The sequence below is a fragment of the Camelus bactrianus genome, chromosome 35 (assembly GCF_048773025.1).
Source record: "Camelus bactrianus isolate YW-2024 breed Bactrian camel chromosome 35, ASM4877302v1, whole genome shotgun sequence".
Lineage (NCBI taxonomy): Eukaryota > Metazoa > Chordata > Mammalia > Artiodactyla > Camelidae > Camelus > Camelus bactrianus.
The window spans coordinates 7465187-7484179 of record NC_133573.1 but is presented as its reverse complement, the minus strand read 5'-3'; the positions used below and the strand labels follow the sequence as shown (position 1 = coordinate 7484179).

The following is an 18993-nucleotide window of genomic DNA, read 5'->3' as shown; positions in this document are numbered from 1 at the left end:
AAATCCAAAGGATAAACAAATCAACTGAAATAGAAAAACCGTAGATGCTCCATCTGTTCACATATTTTAAGTATAACTGCATGATTAAGGCCCAAAACTACCAAACGATAATGTAATATATTTATCTAACAAATTACATCAAATGTTCCTAATTAGCTTGGGATTCTCATTGCTACTTGCACTGATCTTTTAAAAATCAGAATGGCTGCAGCCTTCACCAAACGGAGAATCACAAACTTCACACGTGCCGAGTCAGCAACCCCACCACGGCCGGCCTGACGTTATTAATACGCTGCTCCATGGAGAAATGTGCCCCTTGGTGGAACCCTGAGAGGCACCGTACACACCTGTGTGGAGCCCCACTTATCTTTAAAAGCCAACGGCAGTTTCAGCCTAGTTAATCAGTAGACAAGAAGGCCGACAGGCTTCCATAAAAGGATGTGTTTCTGTGCCCTGGACCACAGATGGTCTCCGTGATGTCAAATCGGAATAGATTCCTGCCTCTTAAGGTCAATGTGTCAGCAGGGGCAGGGAGCCCTGTGGATGTGCAGAAGAGTGTTCCAGACAGAAGAGCACCTGGTGGGTCTAAGGAGGAATGAGGGTGAGTGAAGGTGAGGACAGAGAAGGAACCCATGGCGACATGGGGGAAGGTGGGGGGTGGCGGGGATATGATGCGGGAACCTGAAGGCAGAGTGACAACAGGGAGCATTCAGGGTTCTGGGCAGGGAAGTGACAAGCTCTGAGCCCTGAGTTTAAAATATTACTCTAACTACTGAGTTTAGAGCAGGCGAAGGCAGCCGAGGAGAATCAGGGCGGTGGCTGTGAGAGGGACCCAGGTAAGAGATGCTTTAGACCAGATGGTTGCAGCACAGGCGGAGGACAGGCTGGGTAGGATGTATTTTTGTCCCAGTCCCCTGGGACGTCCTAAAGGACAACATACAGGGTGTGAGAGATGCGGAGGACTCTAAGGTTTTTGGCCTGAGCGACCAGGACAGAGGTGTCATGGTGGGGAGGCTGTGGGCAGAGCAGATGGGAGATGAGGTCAGGATGTCCGTTTGGGACTGTGAGTCCGAGCGACGGCCAGACCCCTCAGGGGTGACTGCCTGCAAGCAGCCAGGGCAGTGAGGGCTCACACCCTGGGTGGCTTGTTCCCTGGTCTTAGTGATTTGATGGCCAAGGTCTCTCACCTTGCCTGCCCTCCTCCCTGCCCCAACCCCGCGCCCGCACAGCTGCACTCCCATGACCAGAGGCAGCAGGAGATGCCCTGGCCCCGCATTCCCGGGGATCAGGGCCGGGGCGCCAGGAGGTGGGTAGAGCCCTCAGTATACGGAATGAACAGGCTTCGCTTCTGAATCTAGGAAACAAGCTCCAGCATGGATTTTTTTGGCATCCTCTCCAGACTTAGGGTCTGGGAAGTCTTTCTTCTGTGCAGGCCGAGGGTAATGGGATGGGCCTCGGCGTGTCTCCCCCTGGAGAGAGCCCGACCCTGGGGCAGGTGCGCTGCGGCCGCAGGAGCCCTGCTGTAAATGGAGGCGCCAGCATTTTCCTCCTTCGCTCACTGCTTTGCCCTTCCTCCCCCAGGAGGTGGGAAAGGGGGCACAGAAGGCCCTCGGCCTGAGTTGAGTGTGTGGACCAACCAAGCAGAAGGAGTCCATGTGGCCTCCCAGCAGCAGACCACACAGGCGTCTGGGACAAGGTCACTCACAGGAAGGAGGGCGAGTTGGCTGTGAGCAAGTCTGGGAGCCCTTGTGCTCCTGGCAGTGGTGGTGATGGTGATGGACCTGGGATCCGGTTCCATTTCAGTGACTTTCCACCCTGGAGTAACCACCTCCACGAGCCCCTGGCTCCACGTTCTTCCCTCTGCCAACCATCTCCCCCACTGCTACCACGGCTGGGAAATGCAGCTCTGACCCTAAGGGAACTTTCCCGGCTCCCAGATCGCGGCCTCCCATCAAAGGAAAGTGACCACTCACTGCTCTCCGTATTTCCACAGGTCCCTGCCTTCCTCATGGGGGTTCTCTGCCCGCACCGTGCCCTCCAGCAGGGATGCTGATCCTCTTCTTGCCCATCCCTGGACCCCCGCAAGGCCAGACCGCCCTCATCCCTTCAGATCCAGAGAATGCCAAACCTTCCATGAAGCCTGCTCTGATTCCCCAGGTGCAGTTCTCTAACCTCTAGACAACGACGGAATTCTCTAGCACTTACTGACCTGCACCTGGTGTGACGGACATAAACTGTATCATCGCTTCACTGCAAAGCCCCCGTCTGGTGTATGTGCATCTTCCTCAGACCCCCTGGACTGGGTCAACGAACAGTCCTTAAACACAGTGACAGAGTCCAGGGCTAACAGCCAGGAGAGGGAGCCCCTGAGCCGTCTGGAGTCCAAAGCAAGGAGGTGAAGTCTGAGCATCCAGGAATCCACAGCCTGGAAGAGGAGCCAGAAATACCTCTGGAAGTAAAGGCGCTTTGTAAGTGGGTATTATTATTGCTACATAAAACATTCTTCCAAAAATAAACTGTCATATACATTCCCCTGGCCCAGTTACTCATTCATAAAGTTTTGTTTTGTTTTAACTGTCAAGTCAGTGAAGGAAAATGACTGTCGGTTCAGTACAGGAGAAGAAAACCTGGCTTGAGGTCTTGGACAGAGCTTAGCATCCCTGCCCCTAAGCTCTCCCACCTGCTACAGTGAGTGCTCCTGTGAGAACAGGCTGGCATGGGGACGTAAGTCCTCGGCACGGTCTCCAGCGTGTCTGTAAGAACTCAATAAACCGAAACTATTATTAGTCAAACTTATGTGACCGACAACTTTCCGTATCTTATTCCGAGGTCTGGGAAACCCGGTACACAAAATTCCACCTCTCTAGGCCTTTGAAACATAAGAGTTCTTCAAAAACATAAGAGCTGAACGAAATGACCCAGAGAAACTGAAATGAAGGCACATTTCCCCCTTCTCTTCCTCTCTGGTTGGCCTCCTTCACCACTGGAGGCAGGAAAGGGGCACAGAAGCCCCTCCACGTTCTCGCTGGTAACATTCAACGGCTCTGAGACCCACTCATGCTACACTTCTTAAGAACCTTCTGGAAAGTGTAAAAAGGTCTATCACACCTTCAGCGTGCTATGTGGAGTTCTGACTGGCCCCAGCTAGACTGCAGGGTGTAGCAAGGTAACAGGGCTGATGGTGAGGACCCCTGATGGTGCTCTGGGGTGGAGGGGAGTCACTGAAAGATTTTAAGCCATTGAATAACAACTCAGGTTTGCATTTTAGAGAGATTCTAAAGCTCTGGACTGACAACTGCCACCTGATGAGAATTCTGCCTTTAATTCCTGTGAATCAACAAATGGAAATCCTTACTAAACTCCACTGTCCCAGGGAATAAGGAAATCCCATCCTTAAAAATGCATTCTGAGTCCTTGCTTTGCATTTTCCCTCCTGTCAGGTTTGCTCTGGGCCCAGGCCTCTGCCTGTCCTGGGTATTTGGTGTTGACTGCTTTCCAGAGGCGAATAACCATCCCCACAGAAAAAAATTCACAACTGGACTAGTAAAACGAATCTTTACTGCATCTGGGATTCCCATCATACTATTTTTGTCTCCAGTAGTTCATTTACATATTTCTACATCACACAGATAAAAAATTTAAAACCTAGCCCTGTGAGATGAAAAATCAGAATTTAGCAATTACGCGTTTTATGTTTACCTCAATCTTTAAAATCTAATTCTACGTAGAGGCACTAGTAAATGAACCCTTTTGAAAACAATACCTGAAACCTGTCTGTGTACGCCGTTTACAGCTGTACTAGAACCCAGCAAAGCTAGACAATTCACTGTTTGAACGGCTGCAACTTCTTCTAGGAAGTTAGAAGTACTTTCAAGGGAGTTTTTAAGAGCATTTGCCTCCCGGGCTGTCTCTAAGGGACTCTACAACTCCTTCACCAACCTCTGAAAAACCCGAGTCATTTAAGATTGCAGTGGGGCAAAGTCCCGGCCTGGGTGACCCTGGAAGGGGAAAGGCTGTCCGTGCACCCGCACAATCTCCCTCAGCACCCACGGTTCCAGAAGGGAGGCTGGGTGTGAGGGGAAAGGCCTTGGGAGAGCAGAGAGTGAGTTAAGATGGAGATTTCTTCCTAACAGCAAAGAGCTTCACTTACAAATGCCTGAGCCTGGGGCAAACCTAAAACTTCAGTCTCGGTGCCAGGTGACGGTGGCACCATCTGGTACCCAGAGGCCTCCATAAAGTGCCCACATGACCTGTGTGACCACAAACCTAAACTAAGACTTACCAATGACGCCCAACCAGCGCAACCCACACGAGCGTGGGGACGTGACTTTCCCACTCTGCCTGGCCCACGACGGCTGCAACTTCAGACTCAATAAACCGGCTGCAAAGCTGCCGCTGTCCGAATGCCAAACAGTGACACACGCTTGGGAAAATACCAAACTCACTTTCCCATCAGTGTTTTCATCCCCCAAAAATGTAATTTTACTAAAAAAAAAAAAAGCACATATTTTATATTTAGAAAATGGGAAAGAAGGCAAGAAAAACATCGGGAAGACAGAACACGCGCCAATCAAGGTAAAAGATGAGCTGGTCTCAGGGAGGCGGGACCAACCATTAGGTGGCGATGGCTCCACAGATAACGAGGGGTCCACTTTCACGATGACAACAGAGCAGTGACACCTCACCCGACCCTCAGACTGTTCATAAAAGTGCACACTGAAATCATCAGACGCCAAGAAAGCAAGCCAGTGTGGAGTCACGGGGCATCTTCCCTCGATGTGATGCACAAGCTTCTCCCCCATCATGTAAGCCTCACAATGTGAGGGAGGAACTTTTATTCCCTGTAAGTCCTCAGAGGAGACTCAGACAGCTTCAGGAACATGGGCTCCAGATCTCACCGGCTGGGTCTAAATTCCAGCACTCTCACTTACTGTGTGACTTGGAGCCACGTTTCCTCACCAGTTAGAAAAAAAAAAAAAAGAATGCCAGATTATCTCATAGAGTTATAATGTTTACCCAGTGCAGGGCCTAGCAACACTAAGCCTTCCGTAAATGTCACCCGTGATGAGTGCTGTCACTGGCAACAAACGTTGATTAATAAAAATAACCCTGTTACCGCTGCCCCAGGTCACATGCTACTAAGGGGCAGGACTGGGATTTGAACTTGGGTCCGTCCGATTCCAAAGGGGATGCTCTTAAGCATTCCACTCTTCTGGGCGGGGATGATGGCGGGGTGGGAGGAGAGAACAGGTTTAACTATAACAGGATGATTTCTCTCTCCCTCTCAAAAAGATTTTAGAGGCTTTCAAACATCATAGCTTTATCAACCCAACCAGACAACATCTTGCAGAAAATTATATTAAAGTGGGGATGGGTGGTAGGAAAGACACATTTTTTTTTTAAACAAACTTACAAATGTTTTTATAAGAATGTTCAGAGTAGCACTCTTCATAACAGCGCCAAACTGGAAGCAACCCAAACATCCATTCCCAGTTAGACGGAGAAGTAAATTGGGGTGTGCTGCTACAACGGAGGACCACACGACAGTGCGAACGAACAGGTGATGGCTACCACAGAGCATCACTGACTCTTGTAAACATAACCTTCAGCACAAGGAGCCAGACACAAGAGTCCATCCTGGACGTTCAAAACAGGCAAAACCAACCTCCGGCGTTAGATGTCAGGATAATGGCAACCTTGGGAGCAGACAGAGAGCAGAAGGGGAGAGAGGGGGCTTCTGTGGTGCTGGTAAGGTTCTGTTTCCTGGTACAGGTTCTGGTTACGCAGGTGTGCTCACTCTGAAAATCCACCCGCCGGTTCACATTTTTGGCTTCAGACCCTTCTCTGCATGTGTGTTACACTTTAATAAATACAGTACATATTAAGTAGCGATTAAAATTATTTTAGTCACTACTATATTTAGTCACTACTATATCATTACAATTTTGTTACCGCATCCATTTTAAACCTTGTTCAATACAGGAGAAGTCATACCACCGGGTTGAAGACCACCCATCCTGGATTATAAAACCCTGGTTACACCGCTTACCAGTTATGTGGTTTTGTACTAATTGCTTAACCTGAGTCTCAATTTCCTCACCTGTAAGTCAGAGGTCGCATAACCACATTTGCAGAACTGTCGTAAGCATTAAAGAAAACTTACAGAAAGCATTCACCATACGTAGAACCTGCCCATGTGGCTGATGCTCAATAAACTGGACAGTTAAATAGTTTCAACAAATTCATTCATCAACCCAACTCTCCATCGATCAACGTCCTACCAGGGTGAAAACGGGTGACCATGACCACAAGTGCACTGGTTTAGACCAAGCTTCATGGGTGAACCCCATCTTGGGCTCTGCTCATTTTTCCAATTTGGACTTAGGCAGGTGAGAGAGGGGTCGGGAAGGAGAACATGGAGGGGAGAAAACAAAATCCCAGACAGGCACAGAGAGGAGCCTGCAGCCTGAGACTGCCGAGACCGTGAAAATCCTGGTCATGTCCCCTCTCCGAGCCTCAGTCTTCCCACCTGCACAACTGAATGGCCACGTAGCTCTGATTCCTGTCATCTGTTGTAATAATTGTTGTGCACATAGAGCGGTCATATAAGTATGAGGAATCTATAAAAGCATAATGCATGAGTGGAGGACAGACAACAAAAACGTCCTGAAAAAACCATTTTACACTTGTGCCTTTCACTCTGTTGGCGCTGAAAGTGGAAGGAGCACACTGCTCCCGCGTGCTTATCATCAAGCTTCTAGACTGTTAACAGTGCATCTATAAGCTAACACAAAATTGCTCAAACACAACTGGGGGGTAACCAGAAAGAAAAGGACCTCAGAGAACACTCGCACCAGAGATGGGCGCCCGTGATCCCGCTGGGGCCTGAGCAGAAGAAACTGATGCTGACAGCCGGCAAATGAAAGTTTGGGTTGCTTTCCTAGGAAGCAGCAAACTAACCCTGCAATTGAATTCCTTCTGCCTTCTAGCTCCCCAAAGTTCAACGTTCAGCCAAAAAAAGAAGAGAAAGGAGTTTGCTATGTTGCCCAATGAGATCATGCTCAAAGCCTAAGTAAAAGTTAAAAAAGAAGAAAAAGGAAAAGAAAAAGAAAAGCAGTTCTTGAATAATCTGGTTTTGCTAGAAAGTTGGATGTTCAAGCTACCTTGGAAAAGTGTGAAGGCAAGATACACTGAGAAAAATGAAAACAAAACCAAAAACACTCTGGGGGAGGTGAGGAAAAAAGTCTCCAGGTAGAACAAAACTAATATAAAACAGATAAAAATGCGCTAAGCTGCTCAGTTGAGGGAGGAAGAGAAGCTGGTTAAAGAGGTGAATAAAACCCTTCCAGGGCCTTCAGCGAATGGTAACATCCCCCGGTCCTAGAGGTGGCAGATCTTGGTGACTTTTCCACTCAGACACTTGAACAAGTCCCAGAACTTCAGATGAGACGCATGTTCTGCACATTTCCTCCATTTGCCTCCAGAGAAGATTCTAGAACTCCCTGGTGGACGGCAGTACTACCTAACTCTGTGAGCAGTGAGTTGGGGGAGGGGGATGTGCCCCTCCGCATCAGCCATGGGCAGCCCACGTCCGAGAGGAAGGAGAAAGGGCCACCAGGCGCGGGCGTCACCATGGGCAGGGATAGGCGGCAGCTGCAGGGAGACCGTCCCCCAGGTGGGCCCGGCCACCCCGTGCTCCAGCCCCCCAAGTCCCACCCGCAGCCCCACAGCACAGAAGGCTTCTCAACCAGGCAAAGCCCAATACAACAGCGGGCCCGGGTACAAACCGACACGCATCCCAACCCGGAAGGGCCTCAGCAAAGGTTGGCCTTCCCACTGCAGAAGTCCTCTCAGGTGAAGGGTCCCGTGCTCTGGCCCCCAGGGTCTGGCCGCAAGGGCTGCGACCTGCGAGGCAGCCCCAAGGACAAAACGCACCCGGGGGATCCCCAAGAGGAAGAGATGACAGGAAGCACCTTATTTGCCTAGCAGCCCACGTCCAGGGGTTTTCCTCAGGCCCCAGGGCTCCTGGCTTCTTGGGGCCCAGTCTCCTCAGCCTGTCCCTGGGATTCAGAGCTGCCGTCCAGCTCCTCCGCGACCTGGAAGGCTTCTGGTTCTCCCTGCACCCGAGTCCCAGGCGTCCTCCTCTGCCCCACTCCCTCGGTGCCAGGAGCTCTCGGGAGCAGGCCCCTGGCCCCGCAGTCCTCCCTCGTGCCCGCCCTGCGCCCCATGTGCTCTGAGCCCTCCCTCAACGTGAGCAGTCTCCGTGTGAAGCCCCCCTCTCCGCCAGCCTGCCGCCGCCCTCCTCCGGGCCACCACCCCTCGTCTGCAGTGTCGGGTGGCCTTCCTCGGTGCTCCTTTCCCCCATAAGCTTGACACTTACCGCCCGCCAGTTCTGCCTGTGTCTCCGGCCTTCTCCCTCGAAGGTCAGATGTGCATCCCTTCAGAAGGCAAGAGCCCTCCGACTCGTATCACCCCCTCCACTCTGGCACCACGCCTCAGACACACGCTGTTAAAGGACAGGCGGACACGTGGTGACCAGATGACGAAGAAGGACTAAGAGAAAGCCGGGGCCACAGACTCTAGTGGCTGTGGCTGAGCGCCCCCGGGGCCGGCAGCGGGCCTGGCTTGACTCCGTCCTGCGTTCCCGGCACCACACTGTGCGGCGCCCCGTGGGCACCCACAAAGCTACTCTGAATGAAGGGGGCAGACACTGAGGATTACAGAATCCAAGCTAAGTAGCTCCTCCCCTGAAGCATTTCCTGAGTCCTCTTGGGGTTTCCCTCCATTCTGTCCCAACAGGACACTGCTAAAACTTCTCTAAGGATACTTAACGCCTGCTTCTGTTAAAACTAGTTTTCTTACCCCTCACATTAAACTCACAGAAGGAGGGCTTGACTTTTCCTCATTTCTTTTCCCCAGAAACATTTCGGTGTGCCCTCCATGTCCCGTTCAACCACATGTAACCAGTTGACAGGTGAAGCGTAGAGCTCAGACTACAGAAGGGGCCAAAAACGGGGCGGGGTGTGGGATGGGGGCAACTCATGCGCTGAACAAACTGTCCTCATCTGACCTTGAAGGAGCTCAGAATGAGTCAGAGACAAGTTCCTGGTTCTCATGATACAGATCAGCACAGGGAACCAAGTGCCCATTTCTCTAAACCAGCAGATTCTGCTCCCTCTGACATAAGATGATCCCCCAAAACCCTCCCTAAAAGTCCACAGCATGAACTGCTGTGTATGAACATTGAATCTTTTGTCACAGAAAGATAACCCAGCTTGTTGTCTGCTGGGAAGTAAATTCTGAGTACGCTGGCTTGCGTAAATATCCCCATGACGTAATTAGCACTTCATTACTATGCCGCCCGTTAATCCGCACAAACCTGTAAGCAACTGAAATGCTGCCCAACGAACAGATTTAATAATTGAATACCTTAAACTCACTGGCCTTAAAATCGCCTTCAGCTGATACATTCCACTTATCAAATAACATTTGACAGATGACCATTAAGTGATTCCGAGTTTCTCTCTATCCTGCGTAAAGCAGCTGGATGAGATCTGAAACTCAGGGACCCTCGATTTTACCAGTTCTGTGGTCTGACAGTGTCACCCAGTGGCAGAAGGCACAGCTGTGTTCAGAGCGCCTGCTGTTTCCTAAAAGAAATATTTGTCACATGTGTTTCTTTACTAAAAGAAAATGAAGAAAACCATTTTTGGGGAATTGCACTAAGAAAACTAGCATGTGTAAATTCTAGAAAACACGGGGCTGGCACAAGGAGAGAGCTCCCTTATGTCCAAGGTTACCTGGAAGCCTCTGGGAACCAGAAAGGCATGTGCAGATCTGAAGAGAGACACAAGGGAAGCTCCTGTGACTCAGGGGCAGTGCGGGCTGGGCATGAAGTCAGCTCAGAATTCCAGGGCTGAGCAGAGGGCCACCCTTGCGGTCGGCCTCCCTGTCCACCAATCCGCCATATCAGTTCTCAAAAAGCTCAGCTCTCCCAGAACAAGGAAAGAAAGCCCAGCCTATCCTGTTCCAAGGTGAACTATCTGATTTTAAAAACATATGAGGCGAAGCTTAATTGAAAATAATAAATTATTTAACTTCCTTTCCTTATCTGTAAAAAGAGAAGGCTGGACCAGATGACCCTTGCAATCCCTTACTGGTTCTAACATTCTGATAATACAGGAGAGTTCAGGGGCTTAGCACCTGAGGCTGCAGGACTCTGGCCCCATCATCAGGGCCAGGTGGACGCGGGGAGGGAGCCCCTCTTCCCTCCACGCATACCCCACCTGTGGCCTCCACTTCTGCTCCTCCCTGTTCCCCGTGCAGAGCATCTACGCTGAGCAAGCTTTCTGGGCCTGATGGTGGATTTCCCCAGATGCAGCCACCCTTCCTCCCTCCAAGTCCCTCTAGAAGGGTCTCAACCGCTCGGTCCAGAGATGGAGATGTCCATGTAGGATGGAGCGTGAACTAGATTCTATTAAACCCAAATCCCCAATCCAGGGGGCCCCTCGAGACTCTGGCCAGGAATCACACAGATTCCATACACAATAAATGAAAAAGAAGCACTATTTACCCTTCTTTGCATACAATAACCCACAGCAAGTATACATTACACTGTGATCAGCTGAATGCAAGTCTGAACCCTAAAATGACCCTGAAATCAAGCCACAGTTCAGCCCTGTTGCTCTACCCCTAGGTCCTCTTGATGCCTCTGTCCTCCCTATAAACCTCCATTCTTCCTGTCTAGTCCCACATCAAAGCTGAAATACACAGAATTTCCATAAAGTTAATGACAGTTCTTTCTCCTCAGTGCCTTACATTTAGAAAAATCACTGTCTACTCTCACAGACTACTCGTGAGAAGATAAATTCTTGCTACTTCCGGCCTGGGGAGCGTGTTGGTGGGATGTGACAAAAGGCTGTAACACGTACACACCTGTGAATCTGGTAATTCCACTTCCAGGAATTTACTCCGAGGAGATAACCAGACATGTCCACAAAACGTACGTATGACAATATTTTGCCTACGATTCATGATAGTGCAAAAGAAGGAAACCGCTTACATATCTAATAATGCAACACAACGCAGCTTACAAATCATATCATTAGAACAAATGATGAAAGGAATGTACAAATGGGAGAAAAAACATCAGGTTCCACAGCAGTATGTCCTTTATTTTCCAGTCAGTGTGTCTGTGGGAACCAAAGCTCCTCGGAATTGTGGAACAAGCCGGGGAGCCTGCTGGATGCAGAGGCCCTCCCTGAGAGGCCCTGGGTCAGCGTCGCTGGGGGAGGGCCCGGCCGTCTGTGTTCTCACGTTCACTGTGTGCCTCGCCACCTTTGAGGTAGACGCTAAAATTTGCCCCATTGTACACTGAGGCCCAGAGAGGCTGGGTAATTCACTGAAGGCTACAAAGCTGGCAGGCGGCAGCTCCCGCAGTGGGCACCAGGGTCCACACCCCGCCCCACTTTGCTTCAGGGCCCCTCTAGGGCAACTCTTAAACGTGAAAGTCTGCTCGGTGCTCCTTCCCCTAAATCAACAGCATGACGCGTCCCACCCACCCTGTATCGTCTTCACCATATTTCAGCAAAGTTACTGACGGGGGCAGAGGGGAGGTGGCACCGTCACTGGCACCATCATTGACATACCTGGAGGTAAAGACCTGCCTGACATCTTGGGAGGCTATAGAAAGGGGTTTCAATTTAAGTGCACGTTAAATACTAGCCCACGCTAGCGGCAACTTTAAAGCCCTTGAGTGACAGCACAGCGCGATACTGACTCAACATGGAAGGCCCTCCTACCACCCGCTAAGTGGGGCTGCCACTGGGAATTCCCTAAACACCCTTCACAAACCGCCTGGACTATCACCTCTGAAATGAGGCAACTTCTGATCAGTTTTTCTTACTTTCTGCATTCAAAATTTGCATGCATACATTTGTAAACATAAAACTCAAATTTTTATATTATGCTATTTTACATTCACAAAATTCAAATTTGCAAACAAACGCTACAAGACTTTAATTTCCCAATTGCAAATTTCTGAATAAAGGAGCCTCCCTTGGCACGATTACCATATGTGATTTTCTAAGGCGGAAACACCTCAGTCATTCATTTCAGGAAGCTCCAGAGGGGACGGACTGAGAAGACGGTGAGCTTAGGCCTAGACACTCCTGAGGGGAAGGAAACTACACAGACCAGAAAAAACTTCCTGCTGGACTAATTTTCAAAGGCCTCAAATATTCCAGCCGTCAAGAGAGGACTAGTAAGTCCATAAAATGCATGATCTGGTCCAAATGGGCAACCAAACAAAGATTTTCAGAGAAGGAGACTATGTTCAAGTGACTTAGAGAAACTTAGAGCACAGAGACCATCTGTTCGCCCTGCTCAGTGCTACAGACGAGGAGCCCGAGGCCAGAGAGATGGGACGCCTGGCTACGCTCAGAGAAGGTGGCCAAACCTGGACCAAAACCGACGTCTGCCTCTGGCCCCCACTTCGCTGCACCTCACGGCCTCTCACTCCTCACTCCTGTATGGAACTACCCTGAATTTTCTAAATTGATTTCCTACATTTTCTACTGACCTGGAGTGTGTCTCTGGCACTGGCACTGCACCACCATTGATGTTACCTCCTGATCAATAACCGGGTGGCATCTTTAAAGATGAGAATGTGCTTAAATTAGATTTCAATAACAGCACCACACTTCCATCTGCTTCTATGTCCTGCCAAATTCCAGGAGTACAATGTCACTGTGACGATCAAAACAAACAAAAAATGCCTCTCAGGGTAGGAGAAAACTACTCATCTGCCTGTAACCTGAGACAGTAACGCTGAGCAACTACACTGCTAGAAACCAGTGACTGCTCAGACACAGTAGTTCAGACATCCTCGTCACTCTGTTTACCGTCTCATCCTTCTCCTGTTAAAACCCACCCTTCTTCAAGCATCCATATTCAGGATAAAATCAAATAAAATGACTGGAAATGTGAAAATCAGTTGTACTGACAACGGAAGAAGTTGAGACAGGGCTTACTGAAAATCGCCCCCAATCCTGCCATTCGTACCTGAAAAAGGCTCAGCGCTGGACACACATGCTAAGCCCCTAAGCACCTCCTTGAAAATGAATGGACAGCCCCCTTCTCTCACTAGGTGTGGCTGCTAATTCTTTATGAAGTGACAGCTCTAACCCCACCTTAATCTCCCACCTCCGATATAAAAATTTAGTTAAGATCCCCACTCACTGAATTGTGCCTGCTTCTTGACTGCATCCCACCAGGTCTGGCCCCATTTCTCTAACCCCACTTTCAAATCCCCCAGCACAAGCACAAACAATCCAATGCTTTTCCGGGCTACACTCCCCCTGCTGCAGAAGCTAAGTGAACCGAACCTCTCTAAAATGACACAGACATTCCTGGTGGTGGCTGGCTGGGGGGATTCAACACTCTTTTGTCTTAATAAGTCACTAGGAACATGAGGTACAAAGAACCTTAAATAAAAGATCCACAAACCTAAGCCCTGTCCTGTCACTTCTCCGGGTCTGTTTCTTACTGGTAAAACGACAGGCAGTTATCCTGTATTTTACAACTTTCCACCTCAAATACACTGTATGTCAACCATCTTGTGGGTTGAACAGGTTTATTTCTATGGGAGACGATGTTCTGACTTCCAATCACTCAAATGAACTTTCACTTCTGAAACACAGCACAGTCAGGGTTGGTCTGGAAAACTTCATTTTTCACTTTCAAAAGAGATCTCCACACGAGAAACAATGGTTACAAGTACGTGTTTTTCTGAAGGGTTAACCTGTTTCACAATTAGGAAAATATGAGCTGACTCTTAAGTTGATTTCTGCTTCCACAGTGAAAAACTGGTGTGAGGACTGAGGCACGTCTCCATCTGGGTATTTGGAGGACTGTCTGGCTCCAGCTAAACCCCAGAGAGCAGCTGTTGACACCGCCCAGGTGCTTCTGATTGAAGTCTGATTGACCACCTGCCCTCTTCAGGTTGCCCCGTGCGCCTTCTGTGAACAACAAATAGCCAGTCTTGTGAGGACACCAAAACCAAGACAGGGTTATTAAGCCAAACGCTGTCAGCAAGCCCAGAACCAGGAGCGTCCCTCCTCTGCTTGGGCCTCAGGCCGGGCCCCAAAGAGCTAGGCAGGAGTGAGATGTGGCCCCTGACGTCCCAGGCTTCCGGCTTATGGACAATTCAGGCCCACCACCTATGGTGTGATATGGACACCTTAGGCTGGGAAGCCCAGGGTGGTCTCAGGGATAAGGTCTTCCTAAGACTGTACCTCCTTCCAACTCCAGAAGGAGGAAGGCTGTGCCCGGACTCCATCAGTGAGGAAGCCCCGCGAACATGTAACAACACCCGCCTAAGAGGAGCTGCAACCACCAGGGCTCACTGTCACCTCCCACAAGACTGTGCTGTGAGGATGCCTGAGGCTGCTTCAGGGCTCAGTGGTGTCATGGGGGCCCGGGGTCTTCTCATCGCTCAGCTCTGCCTTGGTAGCCCCGGCAGCTCCAGGAGGAGAGGCAGACTGGGAAAGCCCCCCAGCCCCAGGTCTCTTTATCTGGGAGGGAGGCCACTCCCAGAAGCCCCTGGGGCCCTTCTCACACCTCACTGGCCAGAACTGTGTGATGGGATCACCAAGGCACAAAGGATGCTAGGAAGATGGGGGCTTGGCACTCCAGCAGAAGAGGGGGCAGCAGTGAGGGTCAGGTGGACAGTCAACTCCGTCACACACAGACTTCTGTGGGCAGATGGTGTTCCCCCCAAATTCCCCTGCTGAAGCCCTGTCCCCCACGGGACAGTACCTAGAGGTGGGGCCTTTGTGAGACGATGGGGATTAGATGAAGTCACAAGGGTGGGGCCCCCATGATGAGACCAGTGTCCCTATAAGAGGAAGAGACACCAGAGCTGGTGCTACACACGCCCCACCCCCACCCCATAAGGACATAGTCAGAAGGCTGCCATCTGTGAGACCGGAAGACAGTCCTTACCAGGAACCCACGCAGCCAGCACCTTGATCTTGGACTTCCCGCCCCCAGAACTGTGAGAGATAAATGTCTGATGTTTACCCCACCCAGCTATGCTTTTCTTTCCCCCATGGCATAGCATTTTTTTTTTTTTTTTTTTACTTTTTTTTAAATTGGAGTATAGTCAGTTTGCAATGTTACATATGGTATTTTGTTACGGCAGCTGGAGCTGACTAGGACACACACTCAGTTCAGCTAACTGTCTTCAAAGGCACCCAACCTCCTGCTGAGGGGCCCTTGGGCCCCTCTGGGTGAGGTCACAGCTACTCTGCTCCTCCGCTCCAAAGCTGAAGGGGAACTACAGCAACGATGAACTCTCAGTCCTCACAGCATCTGTGATGAACGCTACAGAAGCAACAAGGACGGGCTTTCTAATGGGAACACCTTCAGCCTTTAGCTTTTCCTTCTAAGCAAAGCCTCCCTTTTTAACCTCAGGGTATTTGGGCAAAAGTTCAAATGTAAACACACCTGTAGTGAGTGTGGGCCCCGGAACAAGGGAGGAACTACACTGACTCTTCACCTTCTCTGCTTGAACTCCGCACATAACTCAACTCCCTCCGGAGGCTCGTCATCCTAAGACGCCTGGCCCTGGCTGTCTTGCAGTCACAGGAGAACAAAAACGGGGCACCCCCAGCTCCATGAGGCTGTCTACACACCATAAACAGTCATTTCGGTCACCCCCACCTCACAGGCACAGCCCATCCAGAAGCGGGTATGACCTTCTCAGGGCCTTCGCTGAAGCCCGGACTTCCTCCACAGGAACCAGCAGAGAAAAACTGTCACAATGAGAATGGGGAAAGAATGAAAGCCACTTACTTGGCAAACAAGGGACACAGAAAAAAGAAGCCTACGAACTAGTCACCTGCATTTAAACGAGCGGACATCAGGTGCCACAACATCTGAGAAGTGTTAATGCCTTTCTTCTTATTAGAATAGGAAGGGGCTCACTGTTAATTACAGCACAGACAAAATTTCAAATTTATATATTCCTGGAGTAAACAGAGGCCTGAGAGATATAATTATTTAACTTCAGTGACAAGCAACAGATTCATCAATCATAATCCAGAGCCGGGGAGGGGTGGGGAGGGTAGAGCTCGGTGGTAGAGTGCGTGCTTAGTGTGCATGGGGTCCTGCGTTCAATCCCTGGTACCTCCATTTACAAAAAAAAAAAAAAAAAAAAATTAAATCAAAATCATGATTCAGAACCTACGTAAGTTAAGTGATATTATTCATCTTCAAACAAGATGTTTTAAGGATGTTTATTTATATATAAACTTTTACGTACAATTTATGACTATTGCAACACTCTCATATTTACTTAGTAGCTTCCATCTGCAAGGGAACTCTCCCTCTCTTAAAGCCTTAACAGTCACCCCTCCTCCCCCATCCAAGGAGGTAGGCAGAACTCAAACCACCTACCCCTGTCTACAGCCCCCAGGGCTTAGGACTCCTGCCCTGAGTACCCGTACATCCTCCATCAGGTTACTCACTCTGGCATCTCAGACAAATCTGCCACTAACCAACAATACTATTTGCTTTATATGTTTTCCCCAAGTCTTGACATGTCTGGAGTAGCAATACTGATTAAATAAAAGAACAGGGCAGGCTCAGTAAATGCTCTCTGCCCAACCCGAAATGGAGAACTCTGCCCATACATGAAATGGAGAACTCTGCTTCTCTCTCCCCCTGAAGTTACCCACGTTTGAAACGTTTTAATTTCTTTTGTTGCAATAGGATTCGTTACTCAACAACTCAGCACCCAGAAACTTCCCATCAGCTTCTGACTTCTCCCACAGCTCTTGTGAAAAGGTTCAGAACTTTAACTGTGTCTGTTTTAAAAGCCACACACAACAGGAGCGACTGGTTAATTTAATTAAATGAAAAGGGCAAGAACAAGTGACATGTCAACACATTCATAATGAGAACGTGTCCTCTACTTACAGCTGGTTATAAAGGAAATCATTAATTGCTTCCAGAAGAGCAATTATAAAATAATTCTCTAACAAGAAACCATAGATGTATCATGATAGCTAACTACTTCCCTTATGCCTTAAAACAAAATCTAAAAAGCTCAATTAAGATAGGAGAGTTTACCTGCTTAAATTAAGTATTTAAAAGTCAAATGTACCCAAAGGGACATGGGAAATAAGTCTTTTAAAAGGTTTTCAAAGCCATTCAGAGTTCAAAGGAGAAAATTGCTACTCTTTAGTTTGTAATCTCATGAAATGTCAAACAAATAGAGTATTTAGGATCAATTTAAGATTTTTTAATTCAGTCTACAGTACAAAATCTACAAACACAACGGTCCATGTGACATGAGAATCAGAAAGGACACCATCAACTTTATGTTCCTAATTTTATCTATGGATCCTCAAAACTGAAGTCATAAACCTTATCTTCCAGCTATAAAATATGTATTAGCTCTGAGGAAAAAAAAATCTGTGTGACTATTCCTAGATTTCATTCTGTCTGACAGCAATACATGAAAACTAATGTGAAGAACTCAGTTAAAGCACTTCCCTTCTATGCACAATAAGATTTGCTCTAGAGCTGATCAACTTTCTAAAATACCAATCAATCAATCAATCAGATCAATCAATGGATTTCAAACTTTCCTGTCTGTAACCCTCTTCACACGCAGGGTCCCAGGAACATGCCCACACTAAAATTAGCTAAAGTAAAAGTTTCCAGAAATGATACCAGCCTTTCCCACATCCTATATACACTGATACTCTTCACTATTTCTTTTTCTGTGTAATGCTTGTCATGACCCATTAAATTGATTCCATGACCCACTAATGGAAGCAGCTTGGAAAATCCTGCCCTAATTCATTTACTTAAATTTGCCATAGTAATTTGGCAGCACGCTGAGGCCCAGGGAAGGCACCTGAAAACCTGCGGCGGAGATATTCATGGGATGTTTGCAGGTTGAGTGCGGTGTGCCCACGTTCATCACCCCTCCCAGTGGGAACCACTTAAAACCATTACCTTTCAGAGAGGTTACCTGGGCTTCTATTACTGATACTGAAGTCATCATCTTCCCTTCTGCCTCATCTTTAAAATATCTTTACTCCAGTCATTCAAGAATAACCATCCTCCAGCTGTGTGTGAATGCACAAGTGAATACAAGGTAAGGATTAGAGAATCACATTTGTTCACGGCTCGGTCACACTTCTCCCCTGTGACGATGGGACGTGGAGAACAGGGAAGATGAGGAAGTATTTTCTCCCCTTAGTAATGTGTTTCTTTAAACGCAGATTGATTTCATAGCTTCTCTGTTCACAAAGAAAATGAGAGACATAGTCCCTCAATATTTAAAACTAACTGTAATGGCAATTGCCTACATTTTAAAAACTAGTGTCACTCAGATTCTTAATACCGAAATAATTATTATATTTTCATATTTGCTAGAAAGCAGAACAGACGTCCACACACTTCACTAGAGTTAACAATGAGTGAAGGAAGTTTTCCGGTCCCAGGTACCTGCAACCCAGCAGTCAGAGGTCGTATGGAGACCCACCACGTGGGAAATCAGGCAGAAACTGGCAAGGGAGAAGTCTAGGAAGTGACCCATTTTTCTTCCTTGTGAAATGAGACGTGGCAACAGTGATGGTGGTACGAAATAGTAGAAAGAGCTAAGCTTTAAAGTCTGAGAAAGTCAAGCTCTGTCACGTATCAGCGGGACGACCGTAGTTCAACAACAACAAAAAGCATTTAAAATAATTACTCAATAAATATTAGCTGTGGGCTGAGCGCAGTCCTAAACGCCCACATCCATCACCTCAGTGAATTTCCACAACGCTTGGGGTAGACTCTGGGGGCCAGAGAGGCTAAGCCCCCTTACCCAGACCCGTACAGTTTGTCATGGGAAGGCCAGAATTCAAACAGAAACTAACCCACTTCCAAATTTCTGCGTGGCAGGGTCGGGGGGATGCTTCTGAGCCCAGGGTTCCT

At 48.6% G+C, this 18993-nt stretch overlaps 1 protein-coding gene and 1 long non-coding RNA gene across 6 annotated transcripts in view; one reads left to right on the top strand and one right to left on the bottom strand.

The window, feature by feature from the left end:
• Window positions 1–18993, bottom strand: part of FAM107B (family with sequence similarity 107 member B) — a 191537-nt gene that overhangs the window by 12635 nt on the left and 159909 nt on the right. The window contains exon 1 of one of the 4 annotated variants that reach the window (XM_045519887.2): window positions 8381–8402. The exons of 2 other annotated variants lie outside the window; for them this stretch is intronic. Coding sequence is in view for 1 of the 2 variants with exons in the window: in XM_010959398.3 (XP_010957700.1) it covers window positions 2210–2243 (34 nt within the window). In the remaining variant the exon portion in view is untranslated. Of the gene's footprint in view, window positions 1–2209; window positions 3079–8380; window positions 8403–18993 lie in introns of those variants that run through there. One more of the 4 variants, XM_010959398.3, reaches the window with a different exon arrangement.
• LOC141576061 (uncharacterized) lies at window positions 465–2531 on the top strand. Of its 2 annotated transcripts, none has more exons than XR_012504292.1 (2): window positions 465–601; window positions 1994–2531. It is a non-coding gene; the product is annotated as an uncharacterized LOC141576061 (long non-coding RNA). The 2 variants fall into 2 exon arrangements; XR_012504291.1 differs by having other exon boundaries at window positions 473–611.